This window comes from Gouania willdenowi, chromosome 4 (assembly GCF_900634775.1).
Source record: "Gouania willdenowi chromosome 4, fGouWil2.1, whole genome shotgun sequence".
NCBI classification, from domain to species: Eukaryota; Metazoa; Chordata; class Actinopteri; order Blenniiformes; family Gobiesocidae; genus Gouania; species Gouania willdenowi.
This window is the reverse complement of record NC_041047.1, coordinates 22,417,007-22,435,827: the sequence shown is the minus strand read 5'-3', so window position 1 is coordinate 22,435,827 and position 18,821 is coordinate 22,417,007. Positions and strand designations below refer to the sequence as shown.

General features: G+C 38.1%; 1 protein-coding gene across 5 annotated transcripts; it reads right to left on the bottom strand.

The window, feature by feature from the left end:
* Positions 1-3,356: 3,356 nt before the first annotated feature.
* abhd17ab (abhydrolase domain containing 17A, depalmitoylase b) lies at positions 3,357-18,195 on the bottom strand. 5 transcript variants are annotated; one of them, XM_028445354.1, is made up of 6 exons: positions 17,501-18,195; positions 15,430-15,797; positions 10,753-10,947; positions 9,720-9,899; positions 5,422-5,674; positions 3,357-4,558 (listed from the first exon to the last, which is right to left on the bottom strand). In XM_028445354.1, exons 2-5 carry the CDS (start codon positions 15,792-15,794, stop codon positions 5,449-5,451), a joined length of 966 nt encoding a protein of 321 aa, XP_028301155.1. In that variant the 5' UTR covers positions 15,795-15,797; positions 17,501-18,195; the 3' UTR covers positions 3,357-4,558; positions 5,422-5,448. The 5 variants fall into 5 exon arrangements, with proteins under 5 accessions (XP_028301155.1, XP_028301154.1, XP_028301153.1 ...); XM_028445353.1 differs by having other exon boundaries at positions 3,357-5,674; positions 15,430-15,800; XM_028445352.1 differs by having other exon boundaries at positions 3,357-5,674.
* Positions 18,196-18,821: the final 626 nt, after the last annotated feature.

The following is an 18,821-nucleotide window of genomic DNA, read 5'->3' as shown; positions in this document are numbered from 1 at the left end:
ACCTAAACATAACCCTAAGACGCTACGTACTTGTACTTTGGTAACCGTACCAATAGCACCGGGGGTTGTCTGTACGGCAACCGTACAAATAGACACTTTGTAACCAAAACCCTAACCCTTAAAATTGTTGCGATATAGGGTTATAACCTAAACCTAACCCTAAGACGCTACGTACTTGTACTTTGGTAACCGTACCAGACACTTTCTATATAGTGTCTGCTATAGCAGGTGGCTGCTCTGCATGACGTGCTTCTTACACAAAAGCCAAAAAAAGGCTTTCACTCCTGTGGGAGTGTGAAAAGCTTTTGCATCACTGTGAAAACAAAGAAACTAACAAAACAAAAAAAAAAAACAGTTCAAACGCGATTTACATTCACATACTATCAAACTGTGAATTATACACTAAAAGTACAAAAAGTGTTTGGTCCTCATGACTTTTCCAGACACAAAATCCAAAATCAAACCCACCATTAGGTTAAATCATGTGCAACACAAAATGACAGTTAGATCTAGTTAATAGAAAATACAACAATTAATGCAACATTGGCCCAAAGAGATGAATGGTTTAAAGTTCATGGTCATGTTGTTACTGTATTAGACACCCTGAGATCCAGTCAGTGTGTGACATGCACAGGATTAACACTTACAGGATGGAGGAACTCCTGAGGTCCATGTGTGATTAGGTAGGGGTGGTTAATACGCTGAGTTCACAACACTACACACAATGGTCCCACAACACTGTTAAGATGCAATATTTTAAAACAAAAAATTTAATGTTTTAGCATTTTTTTTTTTATTCCTATATTGGCAAAATAAAATGTACAATTGTTTGAGATTGAAGTCCGTATGAGCTTTTTAATTTCAAACTGAATAGAAAAAGATAAACTAAGGCTTTTGTCATTGATCGCATTGTTTGTGGTGCATCAATAAAACTCACAAAATGTCAACACAATATAGGCGTATTATATGTCACACTACAAGCACAAAGATTGATTATCCTTCAGTGGACGAATAAAACTCCTACACATCTGGCATTACTGTGGGGAGTGATGAAACCTTTACAAGTGGAGAAAATAACATTTCACAACCTTTTATAGACTACTTTAATAATACTTAGCCCATAAAATAAAGATAGTTTTTTTTCTCTTATTCATGCCTTTCGTGTATGTATGTATTTATATATGTATGTATGTATGTGTACCAGAACCAGAAGCTCCTAATACAACCTAAAACTAAAGTCAGATGTAGAGTATATGTGTTTTTATTTTATTTATTTATTTCCTACTAGTTTTGGTATCTGGGTACTATGAGTGCAATGTTAACATTTAGAATGCATAATCATACCATCAAGCAATATGTTCCTCAAAGTCAAAATAAAAAGAGTTTAAAAAATAAAAATAAGACATTTGTGCCACTGTCAGACTAACAAAAACCACAGAGAAACATGATCACTAGGGGTGGGACGAGACACTGAGTTTACAATAGACGATAATGGGCTCACGATAACGACACAATGTTGTTTTAAAGGAAAAAAACATGTTTTTATTAGATTTAAACTCGGGACACGGTAACAGAATTTTTTCAATTCAACAGAATAATTATATCCAAAATAATTATATGCTGTCGCATGATACATCACCCAGACATCCTTTTAATAAATCTACAGACTGTTTTTGTTCCAGACTCACTTCATTTGCAGATAGTTGGAGGTCAGATTCCTGGTGAAGAACTGATAGATGCTTTACAGTCACAATAAGGAAACCAGAGGAAAGTTCACGACGAGAAGTTTCCTCCATGTCAGCTTTAATATATCAGGCAGGACATTAAAATATGGTGTTATTAAGAAGCACATTAATGTTTTTATTAACTATATAATATACAATACACCTCCTACAAAGTGATTGTCAAACCTTTGTTGTTTTCAGTCTGTTGACCTTGTTTTGACTGTAAAGCAGTACATTATGCAGCTCTCTGATTCACACACTGTTTTGACTCTTCTGCAGTGGAGGCCGTGCACATCCATCATCCCTTTGATACATGTCAGCATAAAAGCTTTCTGGTGTTCAGGGCTGAGGGAGAGGGTGGAGCGACGTGTCGTGTGTGTGATGCAGCAGGTCAGGCTGCACTGACTTTGTTTGCACAGCGGGATCTGTGGCTGCAGCTGTCTTTAATCCGTTAGAGCATCTGAGTGAGACGCCAGATTGTTTATGTAGTCTATAGTAAAAAGGGCGGGCACAACGTGTGTGTGTGTGGAGGAGGGTGACTACAGCTTATGATCCATCTGTCTCTGCCTCGGAAGGCTGGAAGCTTCTTTCCAATCAAAACTTGTCATCTACCAAAAAAACAATGCAATTCTGATTTTAAACTTGTGATCCATAAACAAGTTATGGTCTGGCATGTGCCTTAATGCAGTTTGACATCAGCAGAATTGGCCCAAAAATTATTTTTTTCAAATCTAACAGGGAACAGCTGCTTTGCTGTCATAGTTGGTCACATGGTGTCACTGAATAACGCTCAGCTTTGAGTATGAGGGTTTGAAAACCTTCTGTTTGTACACAATTAAAGGCACTTTTTTTCAGCTGAAAACAAATGTATTTGAGTATGAAGTAGTGTTGTTGATTATTTTCTAAACCCAACATTATAGTATTTCAGATGCTGGGTTTCCATTACCCTTGGATATGTGCATGATCTAAAAAGCACAATAAAAACAATTGAATGGTAATGGAAACACCTGACTTTCGAAAAAAGACTGAAATATCGCAAAAAGGTTTTTTTACGCTTTCATGAGGAGGTATTTCAGACGTTTTGATATTGAAATGTGTCGCAATAGCGCTATGGAAAGACTTTTTGCAATTCCGAGTCAAAGAAAGAACATGACGCGGTACGTGTAAAGACCGAGACATTTCTTAGCATTATACTTAAGAATTATTACTGCTGCATTAGACGTGAAACAACAAAGGAACACAGGGTTATACGGAGGTTCTGAGCGTCCATCTTCCTGCAGCGAAGTCTGGCGGGATGAGATTTCGCGAGAGTTATGAGGTGCCTGACCAAAACAACCTTCAATGGAAATGCGTTCAAAGTGCAATTATGCTTTGTCGAGATTTAGAAATATCGCATTTATTTTGCAAAAATCTGTAATTGACACCCAGCTAATTTGGTTTATTTTTTAACCAGCAGCCATGTGAGGCTCTAAATCACATGACGTCAGCCTTAATCATGTTATTAAAAGTATTGATATCAGAGATAAACCTGAGTCATCAAAACTCAGACGTATCAACAATCCATGTTCTCTTTGCAGATTAAAGTGAAAACACAACGAGTAAAGGATGATAAAAGAAGAAAAGATCCACAGCTGCTGTAAACACTTTGGTTATGTTTTATTATCTCATTCTGTTCATTTCATGGAAAAATGACAAAAATCTTTGAAAGTTAGAAATAGTTTGAATAATGAACGAACGTACAAAGATGAGAATGACACCCACAATCGTTTGACCACAGAAAACCACACATTTCAATGACAGACGTTAACGTAGAGCTCTTCAAAGGACTTTGTTGCATTGCCAAATTAAACTGCACAACAAAATCTAAACCATAAACACTGAAAAACTGAAAACCGATGTCGTAAGATTAAATGACAAAAATGTACATCAACCCTGATGAATAGGAATTAGAACTAGGAAAGTTTCTCACGCTTTCTTATATAAAGACATAAAACATGTCGCTTTGCACTTTGTGAAAAGCAGAGAAAAAGTTCGACTTTGGTTTTTAAATCAGTTAAAGCATAAAAATGAATACTTTTCTTTGTTAAACTAAAAAGAAGAGTGGAAAATTAGCACATCTGTAGCTGCAGAACTTGGGGGGGCCTAATGTTGTGTCCCTAATTAGTAACTAAAAATAAAACAACAGCAGCAGCTTACAGAGTGAGAGTTTTACATAGTTGACACTGTTTAGTACCATTTTTTCTCTAAAACTAAACAAGTTTAACCTAAAAAAATGCTTGTGAAACAGATTTGGGATGTTTATTGTGAACCGTTTGGTGAAACTGCACAAAGCAAAGGAAAAGAGACAATTATTAAACTGGGTTACATTATAGAAGTTGGAGGAAAGAATATGAAAAACAGTTGATTTAAAGCACGACTGTAACCCTTAGGGAACAGAACAAAGGTCAGACATTCACTAAGTCTTCCCAATTATGGACTTATGGTGACACTCCAGCACAGAATGGCAGTGAGCGGTTAAAGTCCTTGAGTTTGATCACAACAGACTGTGCAAACAATGGTTTCATATCGTACACGTGAAGCTAAAGAGTGCATCTTTAGGGCGCTTCTTAGTGGAATCTACAAACACTGCTAAAGGTCACTGCTGCAGGACAGTGATAAACCACATCTGAGTCTAAATAACCATCAGAAACTGTTTAAAAATAAACAGTTTTATACTTAAGGTGAAATAAATGAGTGTGAGACAGATTTCAATAAATAAAGTCAGGTTAAAAATAGTCGACAACCGAGGCCCGTTTCATGTTGGTGTTACCTTACACTGAGCTGACAACTGGGACCTGCAGGAGAGACATAAACCAACCTGTAAGAACACAATCAGGGCAGACAAACTCGCAGACATCCAACAATGTGAAGAAGAATTCATCCCACAATTAAAACGCAAAGGAAAAGGCTACTCTGTACCTCGGTCTCAAAAACAGGTCGTCCTCAAACAGTCTGTGTCAAACTACTGACCGCACGCGAGGGTGCACCCCCCAGTTTGAAAAACACAGGATTAAAAAAAAAAAAAAAAAAGAGAAAAAAATGAACTGACTGCACAATAAAACACAAACTCTCTATAAAGTCTAAAAGGGTTACCTGAGCAGAAAATCCAAACTAAGACTCAACATAAACGTCTTCATATCCCACTCACCAGGAGCTCATGTCAGTTTAAGTCCGCACTGGGAGACTCTGGACTTAATTCATCACGAAGAAAAATAAACTGTTCAGCTAACGTCCTTTTTTATGTGCTGTGCAGACACTGGTAGAACAAATGAAAACAAAAATAAAAAAAAGCCCTGAGCAGAGTTGGATGAGATGATTGTGATGTGTCTGAGAGGCTTTTGGCTCCCTGTGAGCCAAACAAAGCAGGAGGAGAAGATGAAGTTCATCTTAGATAGGATAACCAAAATACTTGTTTCTTCACAATAAAGTAGCAACCATGGTAAATTTAGAACGTTTGGACAACAGCAGAAAATAATGTCTCCGATCACACAAACAGAAATTCCAGGTTCTCCAAGGACGAGGACAAAGATCATTTAGTATTCAGCTAATTCTGATTTCATCATGAATTTATTGCCCTGTGGGACTTAGCAGCTGTAGAGTGACATTGCTTTTATTGAGAAAGTATCTAAACACTGTCCAACACGCGCATCACTCTCACCTAAGACGAAGCACCTTGTTGTAGAGGTCAGGCGTGCTGCACCGTCAGCTCCTGCCCTATGAAGTGGCGAAGGCGCTCCAGATACTGGCTGTACAGTTCGATGTCGTTATGCCCCGCCCCCTCCACCCACAGGGGCTCCACTGCCTTGGGACAGCGCTCGAAGAGTGCCAGGCCGTGAGAGAAGTCAATGACCTCATCCTCCGTCCCGTGAATGATGAGCACCGGAGACGTGATTTTGGACACTTTCTCAATGCTGCAACGGACAATGGAAGATGTTAAAAAAGTAAACAAAGTCGTTCTAAACAAATTTCTGCATTGTCCTGTATACTAGTTGTTAGACAACAGTGTTGTGTTCAAGACCACACTATCCGAGACCAAAACTTGCCCGAGACCAGAATGCATCGAGACCGAGTCAAGACCAAGACCGAGACAAGCCGAGACCAAGACCAAGACCATTTTTTTTTTCAATTTAAAAAAATATATAAATAAATAAAATTATGAAAAGGTTCGACAGTTAAATAACATTCTCTCTTTAATTTTTGTTTATCTTAAATACATCTGACGGACAAAAAAGGTGCCTGCAAAAAATTTACTAAATTATTAAAACTACTACTGCTACTGATAAATTCATAATTATTCTACGTTTTTGAAAACAAGATTTTTATGTCAGCTGAATGTACAGCAAGTGTTTAAAAGCATTTCTACCAAGAAATAATGATTCTTGATTCTGATTCTTTGAGTTGTGCAGGTCAACACGTCACAGATTTCACAAGATAATTTTTTAGTTTGAAAAATCCTTTACACAGGTTATTTTTATTAATTCACTTAGTTGATATAGTTTAATTTGGTTGCTGTAATATAACTAGGATATTCAATTAACAAAGGTTTCCAGCTGTAACTGTAAAAGTGAAACTTTCTGAAATAAAACTAAAAACAAGTTGTCATCATTCTAAAAAACATAGAGCTACAGGTAGATGTGAAACTAAATAAAACAAACGCAAACCCTGGAACAGTCATGTGACAAATTAATCAATAGTTATTGTTGATAATTATTATTATTATTCTGGATACAGTGGAAACAGAAACTATAAAAAAATATTATATTGTGAACCTGTTTATATTGTGGGGAACATATTATATACATACATGTAATTGGAGTCTAAAGACACAAAAAAACACCACTAATATAAGACCTCTTTACAGTTCAGGCGATGACGCGCTGGTGACGACATAATCCAAGATGGCGGCGGCCCGGACTACAGCCGACACTATGTAATAAAAGCTTTAAAAGACATGGATATAATGAAAAGAGTGGATGGACAGAGGCATAAACATGCAGACTTTCACACGGACACACACAAACTTATTAAACACACGGACCTCGGTAAACGGAACAGGCATCACCTGGCACTAGGACCCAGAAGCAGAGTAAGTGCGTCCCCTGTACTGCATTCACAGGCTGTAATATCACCAGTTTATCATTTTACCAGTTGTTAGAGCTACTGTCTTTACCAGGGAGATCATATTTATTACGGGTGATTGTTTTCTGGAGTTTTACTGGGATTTTTACCGGTGATGAGTTCATAGCTCCCTTGCGCTCCGCGGTCCAAACTGAAACCGTAGCCACGCGCGCGCACACGCACACACACGCGCACACACACACGCGCACACACACACACACACTGGTCATTATACGGGGTGGATTAAATAATGAATAAAGGATTGTTTTATCCCGTTCTTCTCGTGTTATTATCACATTATAAAAAAAAAGTTTTAAAATACCAGGAATTAGTGCTGGTCTCGAAGGGTCTTGACGGAAAATCCCGAGTCCGGGCAGCCCGAGTTCGAGACAAGACCGAGTTAAAATGCTTCAGAGTCCGAGACGAGACTGAAACCTTTAAAATTTGGTCTGGAGACCAAGACCGGTCTCTACTACCACAACACTATTAGACAATATTAATCATGTCATTGACTAATGCAGCTAATAATTAATATAAGCACTTCAGACCCAGTTCTTGCAAAGTTAGCAGGCTGTGGTTTCTAATGGGAATCGTGGCATTTTTAACAGTCGATAAAACAAATGTTTGGTACAAAACTGTGAGAAAGAAACTGTGCAACGGACTCCAGAGCAACCAGAGGGCTGGGGACCACATGCGACCCTCAGACTACTTATGTGGGGCCCCACAAGGTAAATGCACAAAATGACTCCAAGAACATACAAAACAAGAAGAAAAATACACAGGATTACACAAAAAGACAGAACATAGAAAAAAAAAACGACAACAAAAATACTCCAAAAACACAACAAAAATATACAAAATCACTCAAGAGCTCAAAAAAACAAACAAGATGACTATTATTAAAAACCACAAAATGGCAACAAAAATGCACAAGATACTCATAGCATGCAAAACAACAACAATACACAGGATGACTGAATGTAGAGAATGACAACAAAAATACTCCAAAAACACACAAAACAACCACCAAATTACTTGAAAAACTCACAAAAATGCAAAAATGCACAAGATGACAAAAAATATATTCATAACTACAAAATGACAACAAAAATACACAAAATACTCATAGCATACAAAACAACAAAAATACTGCAAAAACCAAAAAACACAAAATGACTCCAAAAATATGCAAAAGCAAAACAAAAACACACAAGCTCTTTGTCCTTTCCTGCATTAATGCTTATGTTGGTCTTTAAGGCCTATGCTACAAATTTAGATAAATATATCCTGGATTAGCGGGCCTCAACTAACCAAACATTCCCTGTCAGAGAGAAGATGTCTTTTGATGGTCTATCACAACACGCGTCATTTGTGTATTTCTTTTAATAAATATTTCATTTTTAGTTTTTTGACTCATTTTCATGTTTTTGTCATCATTTGGTGTATTTTTCTGTAATGTATGTTTTTTGGAGTCATTTTGTGTTTGTTTTTAGCCTTTTTGTGCATATTTACAGTTATTTTGTCGGTTGTAAATGAACAGATTGGTGCGCTAGCACCCCCTAAGTCAAAAGCTGAATATGTTTCACTTCTGGGTAAACATGAATTCGGGCGAAATAAAATTTAAATAAATGTTTTACTGAAAATAGTGAAAAAAAAAAAAAAGAAAAAAAAATTAATAAAAAGCTTATTTGTAAAATGATAACTAATCATTTACAATTTTGAATAATAATCAATAATATATGGCTTAAGATTCCTGATGTTTTCAAAAGAAAACTTTACTCTAATAATTCCTTACATTATTTGCATTCGATTATTCATGCACAGCCAGACGGGTTTGTTTTTCCTCACTGAATTTATTTCCCGTCTTCAATTTATAGTCAGGCTTCTGCTGCAGTTACTAATCATTAATGTAAAGTACTTTGTGTTACAGAAATTTTAAAAAATATCATGCAAAATAAATAAAGTCTCGTTAATTGATGAATATTACGTCAGGAGCATAAATAGACAGCAGCCCACTGACTGGTAGGTGTGAACACAGGAAGCTTTGTCAGCCCACTACGCAGTACTACATACACACAGAGCACGGCATTACCCAGATTTGTACCACTGCAGCTCTACGCCCACTCATACCATCTGTGTCAGGATCCAGCACTAAAGTATTGGCTGCTACAGCTCTCATTCACATTAAATCATTAAAACCCAACCAAATTAAAAAAAATAAAAAAAACAGAGAGCTTAAGTAACACCCAACTGCACTTCCATTGTCTGGATATGGCAGCTGTTATTAGTAAAAGCTTTAAATAAATAAATACACACCAACAAAAGTCAGAATGTTTATGAATACGTATGTATGTCAATTATATATTTATTTCATTTTCTTCTTTTTTGAAGAAAAGGGAAAATATTTATGATTTATGAACTAAGCTGTGTTATTTAAAATCCAGCTTGATTAAAGGCTGGTAGCTCCAGATATCCATTCATTTTCCAACCCGCTGCTCCTTTTCAGAATTGCGGGTATCTGCTGGTGCCTATCTTCAGCTGACATAAGGCACTATTCGGGGGTACACGGCGACAATCCATGGCTCACCGCAAACGGTGGAAGCTTTTAAGAAAACACTTAAAACTCACCTTTTTACACAAGCTTATTTTAACAGTTAATGCCTCTTTTTAACAGCAAATGCTCGTTTTTAGTCCTGTCTTTTAATATATGTTGTGTTGTATTGTTTTAATCTTGTAGCACTTTGAGATTTGGTATCAAATGTAAAGTGCATTACAAATAAAAAGTATTATTATTATTATTTAAAAAAATAAAATAAAATAACCTTAGCAAAGACTTACTTGGGGAAAGCATCAAAGCAGTAGGTTTTCTTTGTGTCTGGAAAGGCCACTCTCATCCCCGATGTCAGAGGTGAGTGAAGAACGACGGCGGCGCACTCGTACCGTGACGCCAGGTCAACGGTGGAAACGGTGCCGATGCTCTGTCCGTAGAGGATGATGTTCTCTGGGCTGATGCCGTACCTGCAGTGAAAGGTTGAAAGTAAAGGAAAACTTTAAAGCACAAAAATATTTGTGAAAAAAGGTTAGCTTTCATTTTAGTCGTTTCTATTTCAAAAATGGATGTGAATTAAGTCATATTTTAGGTTCAGTACAACAAGCTGATATTTTTTTATTGGTTAGATGGGCGACATTATTGGTCCGCTGATATTTGCCATAAAATGTAATATTGTTTCACATAGTATCGGTTTTTCCAGCCCATGTCTTAGGTTGACGCTAAAAATGTAGTGCAATCTGTTCTTGACAAATATGCATGTTTTTTTTTCTCTTGCAAATAAACTAGACCACCACCAGCCCGCCCTAACAAAGAGCATGGGAAACATTATTTTAAATAAGCAGTTTTTTCCACCAATATTAAAAATAAATAAAAATTGAACACATTTTTAAAGTGATTCTGCTGTAGGAGAATCATCCAGGTAACAGTTTATAACCAACACTGCAGATTTACACCAACGAATGCATCGTGCACCATATGTAATGACTTCTCTGGGCTGTAGCTGCATGAGGACAGCTTTACTTCCCCTAATGGCACACTTTATCACACCCCAGTGTCCTTGAGACGCATCATCCCGCAGCTTGTCCTTCCCTCCAACATCACTCACTCTTTTTTTATTCACACAGTCTCTTAATACCAACCCTGATATTAAATCTACCTCTGCTCACTTGATTTACTCCATTGCATCTTAAACTTCACCGTGCTACGTGACATGCAATATTCTTTAAAGCCGCACCAAATCTAATCCACCTGCAAAAACGCCTCCTTTCAGAGGGGAATAAATCTATTCCTTGAAGGACACGTCATGACATCACAACACACCGTGTGCGCAGGGTGTGCCAGGCTGCATCGATGTCCGCATACAGATTCTTCTCAGTCGGTTTGCCGGTGCTGACGCCGTAGCCCGAGTAGTCGTAGGAGAAGATGTTGCAGTTGATTCGAGTACCGAGGCCGATGTAGAAACTGCTCATCTGGCCCAGATCGACCGCATTGCCGTGGGAGAACAGTAGCGTGAATCTGTGGGGCACAGAAACCAGTCTCTGATGTTAGTGATGACGACACCTTTAGTTAATGAAGGACAAGCTTATGGACAATTACCAGGCATTACATTGAGAGTGTTACTGATACAAATAAAAGTCCTTGTTTGTTATAAAAGTCTAAATTAAAAAAAAAAAAACTGACAAAAAACATAATCTGGATAAAGAGAAAACTCAAATGAAAATGTAAACCAGTTTTACAAACGACGTTCAACACTAAATATCAATGTCAATGGTTGGTTAAGTCTACAAATAATAAACATGAGAATGCATAGACCAGTTTTTATCCATTTTCCTCAACATGCTTCATTAACAAAATAATGTCACATCACATTAAGCTGTAATTTCTTGTAACACAACTAGGGATGTCCCGATACAACTTTTTCACTTCCGATACAATACTGATATTGCAGCCTTGCGTATTGGCTGCTACCGATATCAAACCAATGCGATATCAGCACAAATCATACATACTTTTATGACTTATTTTGTAGTGTGGAATGTTAGAAAAGTCTTGATCACGTGATGTTACTCAAATAGAGAACAATAGTCAGCAACAGTAGAAAAAACTGGCCCACTTATTATTAACCCTTTGGTTACATAAATGTTAACCTTTAACATAATATCTACAGTATTCGACAATTGAATAAATATAATATAATACATATCGGAGATTTTAGATGCAGTTCAATAAAATCCGATATTTGTTTTCTGGCTGATATCAGACTAATATCTAATATCGGATCGGGACACCCCTAAACACAAAATCATAACAATACACAATAAATAAAAAAGTCAAGGGGGATTGATTATTTTAATGTATTAAAAATAAAACTATCCTAAAAAATGACTTTAAAACAACAAAATGAAAACAAAAATACACTAAATACTCATAGTAGGGATGGGAATTAAAAAATTTACCGATTCCAAGTCCATTATCGTTACTGCTTATCAATTCGATTCCTTACCGATTCTCTTATCGATTCTCATTGGGTGAGGGAATTAAATCATACAAATGGATTTGTTTGCTTTAACTCTTTATTATCTTATCTTTGTCTCTTTAATTTCCTGCAGAAATATCAGCTCTCTTTTAATCCACCAGGTATAGATTGTTTTCAATGGATAATAATATATACAAAAGCGCTATACAAAATTTATGAATTATTATTATTATTATTATAACATATGACACATTTTGGCTACAAACATTTGAGAATATTGATCCAAAACTATTTCAGACATAAAACAAATAATTGTTCTGTAAAAAAAAAAGAACATCTTAGCCAAAAGTACAGCCGCACTTATTATGTATTTAAACGGTAAAGCTTTAGTTTAGCCTTTGTTTACATTTCTATAAATATACCTTCAGAGACGCCGTCCCCGTTGTTACATGTGACATCATCAGCCGTGTGTGCGAACGTGTGAAAGAGCAAGCGATCAGTACCAGTCCGTCTGCCGTGTCTGATTACTTGTTATGAGGATGTAAACTAGCGACGAGGTGTGTGTTCTTGTGGAAGTTTGTAGTTTTCGGAAGAAAAGTCCACGCAAGAAGCAACTTTTGCGCGAATGTACAGAACCCAGAAGTGAGTAGCGTAGCAACAGAGATGCTACAAACACAGCACGTAGGACAGCACAGCTAGCTCCAGTCTAGTTCTGTAGGCTACACAATCATGGGGAAGACTGCTGAAAAAACTGTTTTCTAAAAGACGACCATTAACACCTTACACATGGAGCGCAAGACCCAAATGGTCATCGCAAAAGAGGCTGGCTGTTCACAGAGCTCTGTGTCCAAGCACACTAATAGAGAAATGAAGGGAAGGAAGAGATGTGGTAAAAAAAAAAAGTGTACAAGCAATAGGGATAACCGCGCCCTGGAGAGGATTGTGAAACAAAACCGTTTCAAAAATGTGGGGGAGATTCACAAAGAGTGGACTGTAGCTGAAGTCAGTGCTTCAAGAACCACCACGCACAGACGTATACAAGACATGGATTTCAGGTGTCGCATTCCTTGTGTGAAGACACTCTTGAACAAGAGATAGCCTGGGCCAAAGACAAAAAGGACTAGACTGCTGCTGAGTGGTCCAAAGTTATGTTCTCTGATGAAAGTACATTGGGGCAAAAAGGTATTTAGTCAGCCACCAATTGTGCAAATACTCCCACTTAAAAAGATGAGAGAGGCCTGTAAATTTCATCATAGGTATACCTCAACAATGAAAAAATCCAGAAAATCACATTGTATGATTTTTAATGAATTAATTGGTAAATCCTTCAGTAAAATAAGTACTTGGTCAGCTACAAACAAGCAAGATTTCTGGCTCTCACAGACCTGTAACTTCTTCTTTAAGAGGCTCCTCTGGCCTCCACTTGTTACCTGTATTAATGGCACCTGTTTCAACTCGTTATAAGTATAAAAGACACCTGTCCACAACCTCAAACAGTCACATTCCAAACTCCACTATGGCCAAGAACAAAGAGGTGGACACCAGAAACAAAATTGTAGACCTGCACCAGGCTGGGAAGACTGAATCTGCAATAGGTAAGCAGCTTGGTGGGAAGAAATCAACTGTCGGAGCAATTATTAGAAAATGGAAGACATACAAGACCACAGATAATCTCCCTCAATCTGGTGCTTCACACAAAATCTCACCCCGTGGGGTCAAAACGATCACAAGAACAATGAGCAAAAATCCCAGAACCACACGGGGGGACCTAGTGAATGACCTGCAGAGAGCTGGGACCAAAGTACCAAAGCCTACCATCAGCAACACACCACGCTGCCAGAGACGCAAATCCTGCAGTGCCAGACGTGTCCCCCCTGCTTAAGCCAGTACATGTCCGGGCCCATCTGAAGTTTGCTAGAGAGCATCTGGATGATCCAGAAGAGGATTGGGTGAATGCCATATGGTCAGATGATGTCAAAACAGAACTTTATGGTAAAAACTCAACTCATCGTGTTATGGAGGAGAAAGAATGCTGAGTTGCACCATACCTACTGTAAAGCATGGGGGTGGTAACATCATGCTTTGGGGCTGTTTCTCTGCAAAGGGACCAGGACGAATAATCCGTGTAAAGGAAAGAATGAATGAGGCCATGTATTGTGAGATTTTGAGTGAAAACCTCCTTCCATCAGCATGGGCATTGAAGATGAAACGTGGCTGGGTCTTTCAGCACGACAATGATCCCAAACACATCGCCCGGGCAATGAACAAGTGACTTCATAAAAAGCATTTCAAGGTCCTGGAGTGGCCTAGCCAGTCTCCAGATCTCAACCCCATAGAAAATCTTTGGAGGGAGTTGAAAATCCGTGTTGTCCAGCGGCTGCCCCAAAACATCACTGCTCTAGGGGAGATCTGCATGGAGGAATTGGCCAAAATACCAGCAACAGTGTGTGAAGACTTACAGGAAATGTTTGACCTCTGTCATTGCCAACAAAAGGTACATTACAAAGTATTGAGATTACCTTTTGTTACTGACCAAATACTTATTTTCCACCATAATTTGCAAATAAATTTATTAAAAATCAAACAATGTGATTTTCTGGATTTTTTTCTCATTTTGTCTCATTGTTGAGGTATACCTATGAAGAAAATGACAGCCCTCTCCCATCTTTTTAGGTGGGAGAACTTGCACAAATGGTGGCTGTCTAAATACTTTTTTGCCCCACTGTACATTTTGCATGTCCTTTGGAAATCAACGTCCCAGAGTCTGGAGGAAGAGAGGAGAGGCACAGAATCCAAGTTGCTTGAGGTTGAGTGTAAAGTTTCCACAGTCAGTGATGGTTGGGGGTGCCATGTCATGTGCTGGTGTTGGACCACTGTGTTTCCTTAGGTCCAAGGTAAACGCAGTCGTCTACCAGGAAGTTTTAGAGCACTTCATGCTTCCTGCTGCTGACCAACTTTATGGAGATGCATATTTCTTTTTCTTGGCAACATCATAACCAACACACAATAAAATAATCAATCAGACATACAGATCTAACCAATCACAGCTCAGTGTGATTGTTGTCTTCCTCATATTTGTTTAGTCACCCTGAAAGCAACACAACCACAAAGCTTATGAACGCTTTTCCTCTGACTCACAGTGGAAAGTGAAATAACTTGCCACTGAATGTGACGCCCATTTGTTTAGATCATTAGAATGAGTTGCCAAGCAATAATGATAATTCTCATTAAATTTTAACGAAGGAAAATAGGAAAAAGGCACAACATTTTAGGGAATCCAGAGCCATGGAAAAAGGAAGAGAGGCCGGAAGAGAAAATCACTGAGTCAGCTAAACTGACAGTACAAGTAGAGGAAGCGTGTAAAAGAGGGCTGACAAGAAAGAATGGTGCGTAAAGCACCAGGAGGAAACGTGACTCATTATCGTAACCAGGAGGAGCAGATCAATCAACTTCCGTGTTTTGAAACAGAAGAAAACAACAGTATGTTAATCAAAGGCCTATAAGGGATGGAAAGTCCTCACCTGGCATTAGGACAACAGCGGATGTACATGCAGCCCACTCGGTTTCCCCGGCTGGATCGAGCCAGAAATACCTCGGTCATATCTAACTCTCTCTGAGAGTACTGAAACTCTGCCCGTTCTGTCAGGTGAAGCTTCCATCTGCCCTCCACAGGAGCAGAGCCCCCACTGCCAGCAACTGACGCGCCACTCCGTGAACGCGTGCTCCCGGTTGCCGACGCCCCCGTGGTGGCAGTGCCTGGCTCAGGGTCGGGCAGGAACGTGTACGTAGGCTCTGGAGGCAGGAAGGCCAGTTTGGCTGCGATACGGCTCGGCCACGGTGGGCAGCAGAAGAGGCAGCAGAGCTCAGAGAAAGAAAGGCCGTTCATCTTCTGCTGCACAGGAGGAGGACAAGAGGGTCAGTCTGCTGTTAACAACACCAGTGTAGCACAATGAGACACAGATCACACCAACAAGGGTGACGATCAGCACATTACATTACACTATAATTAGTTAAGATTTCACTTAATCAGACAACTTTTCAAGAAATGTACTTCTTCTTTTTCTTCCTCAGAGGCATCTACTGATTGCCAGGACACACTTTTAAAATACATTATTAATCTCAATGTGGTTCGCCTGACTAAATAAAGGCTAATAAAATAATTGCTTTGGTGTGTCCCTACAAGTTATTTCATAAAGAAAGCATCAAAGCATCTACTGATGGCTTTGATGATTTCTTTCTGGCCTGTCTCTGGAGAACAGAGTCCCAGGTGTGGTAGGATGTTCCCTCATCCCTGTTGATATTGAAGCTCCGCCCCCTCCAGTTGATCCATTATCTGTACCCAATTATTGTTTTGACAAAATGAACTTGCATTACACATTTAAAGCCTTTACTATGATTTTGAATGAGTGAAACGTTACATAATTGTTAATTTTAAAAAAACAAACACAATTAGAACAGTTTAGAACCAATGTTACACATCCAATTTTAACAAACTAGTGAAAAACAATGATTGACATTGCTCATCTCATTAATTAAAAAGTAAAAATGAATAAATATTTAAAAAGGCAAAAATATGAATATTTCACCTTTAAAAATACATATACGAAAAAATAAACATTTTAGAGTATTTCCTGGGTTGGGATATAAAAATACATATACAAAAAAAAAACATTTTAGGGTATTTCCTGGGTTAGGGATATAAAAATACATATACAAAAAAAAAAAAAAAAAAAAAACATTTTAGGGTATTGCCTGGGTTAGGGCGAAAATAAACAGTCTAATGATACGGAAATGTATTAATAGACCCTGAGACTATTTATACGGAAACGTATGTTTTCCCAGATTTTTTCTACATGAGCATAATGTCCCTGTGTTTTAATCGTGTCAGGATGGCCGAGTGGTCTAAGGTGCCTGGTTAAAGGATTCTTCCTTACGCTGCCGTGGGTTCGAATCCCACATTTGTCATAAATATTTTTTAATTTCAACATATTTAACATGGCAAATTCCACCTTTAAAAATAAATATATACAAAAAAAATAAACATTTTAGGGTATTTCCTGGGTTAGGCGGCTAAAATAAAAGGGTTAGCGGGTAGCTAAATATAAATATGAGCTCAAATAAAATTGACGCAACTTTAAGTCAAGTGGTGCACCTATCACGTGACCTAAACTGGCCAATGAGGGGCGCTGCGAATGCATAGAGTGGCAGGCCATAATATGTTATTTAAAAAAAAAAAAAAAAAAGACAAAATGAACTTGCTGAAAATATTGCATTACATATTTACAGGCTTTACTATGATTTTGAATGAGTGAAACGTTACATAATTCTTAATTTAATAAATAATAAATACATAACCCTCAAAACAGTTTAGAACCAATTTTGCACATCCAATCTACAACACATTTTTTAACAAACTGGTGAAAAACAATGATCGACGAAACGATTAATATTTAAAGTAGGCATAAATATATGAATATTGTGAAAGAACACAATGATTATTTAATTAGTTTCTTTTTTAGTAAAGTTTAGTCATAATGCACAATGAAAATACCATGACAGAACAAACCTACAGAGCTGAAATAGTAGACCTACCTGTTGATCTTTTATGGACTGCTACCAGGACACACTTGTAAAAGTTAATGTGAGTAGAATAAATGTGATAAGGAGGGCCTGTGGCTTTAGTCAGCAGTGAAAAGCTGACAGGGCGTTATTTACAAAGTCTCTGCTGAGTTTTGGTAGAGGGAAATGAAGTCTTCACAACACCCATTGTCTCTCCTTTGGTTAAGAAACAAATGATTAAAAAAAAACAATCAAGGTCGGTTCAAGACAATCCAGGACGGGTCGGAGTGCAGAGGCCAGTCCAGTCTGAGATGACAGAAAGTCACCTGAGGAGTCGTGACCTTAAAGGCACCACAATAGACGAACCTCTAACACTTCTCACACCTCTCTCTCTCTGTCTGTCTGTCTGTCTGTCTGTCTGTCTCACAAAGGTCCGATTTGTTAGCACAAACTACACCGAGGGATAATAATACAAGTGTCTGCGTGGAGCCGCAGTGCTAACGCTACACTGGTGTAAACTAGCAAGCAGGACATAAACATACACACGGTGCGTTCACGGACAGGTGACCTCAACACGACGTCAGCCCAAGTTCTCCATTATCCGTGCGTGTCTCCAGGAGTCGATGTCCGAGCTGGTGAGAATTTATGGACAGCGTCTAGTCATTTGAGTTTAATCCATATCGGTGTTTTCCTACTTCACTGTTTGTCCGGAAGAGACAGCCGAGCGGAAGTGAGGTAGAGAGTTTCTATTGGTCACGCAGAAACCTCTTAGTGACGTCATGAGAAGATGTCGGTAAAACAAGCTCTTCACTTACGTGGCTCGTCTCAACTTTTGGACAAAGAATGGTTTTCAATCGTCTGTTGTAAAAGAAAGTCTGTCTCAAATAGACGCTAAAAAGCTGTGTAGGAAAATTACACCTTACAACGTATTTCCTGATTGATGACACGTTCATTCTAACCTCTTTTTAATTCTCGTTTCCCTGTGGGAGCTACTCTGACTATAAATATGGGCATCACTTCCTGTGTGATAGTTGAAGTAGCAGTTTCACACCAATAAAGGTCTTTCTTGAGTCTTTCTTAAAGTTATTTTATGAAGTAAAAATATTTCACTTGTTATTTGTCAATCACAAGTAGCATATATAGTAGAGCTGGGCGATATGGAGCAAACCATATCTCGATATTTCTTTCTGAAAATGTCGATATATCATGTACTATATAAATTTTTATATTTTTAAATTACTAAAGTATTACCAGGAAGACAATTCGACAATTCTGGGTAAAATTTGCCAACAAAAAATGCTACACAAGCACATTTATTAAAAAACAGCTGCACAATATGTTCCACTTTTGGGTG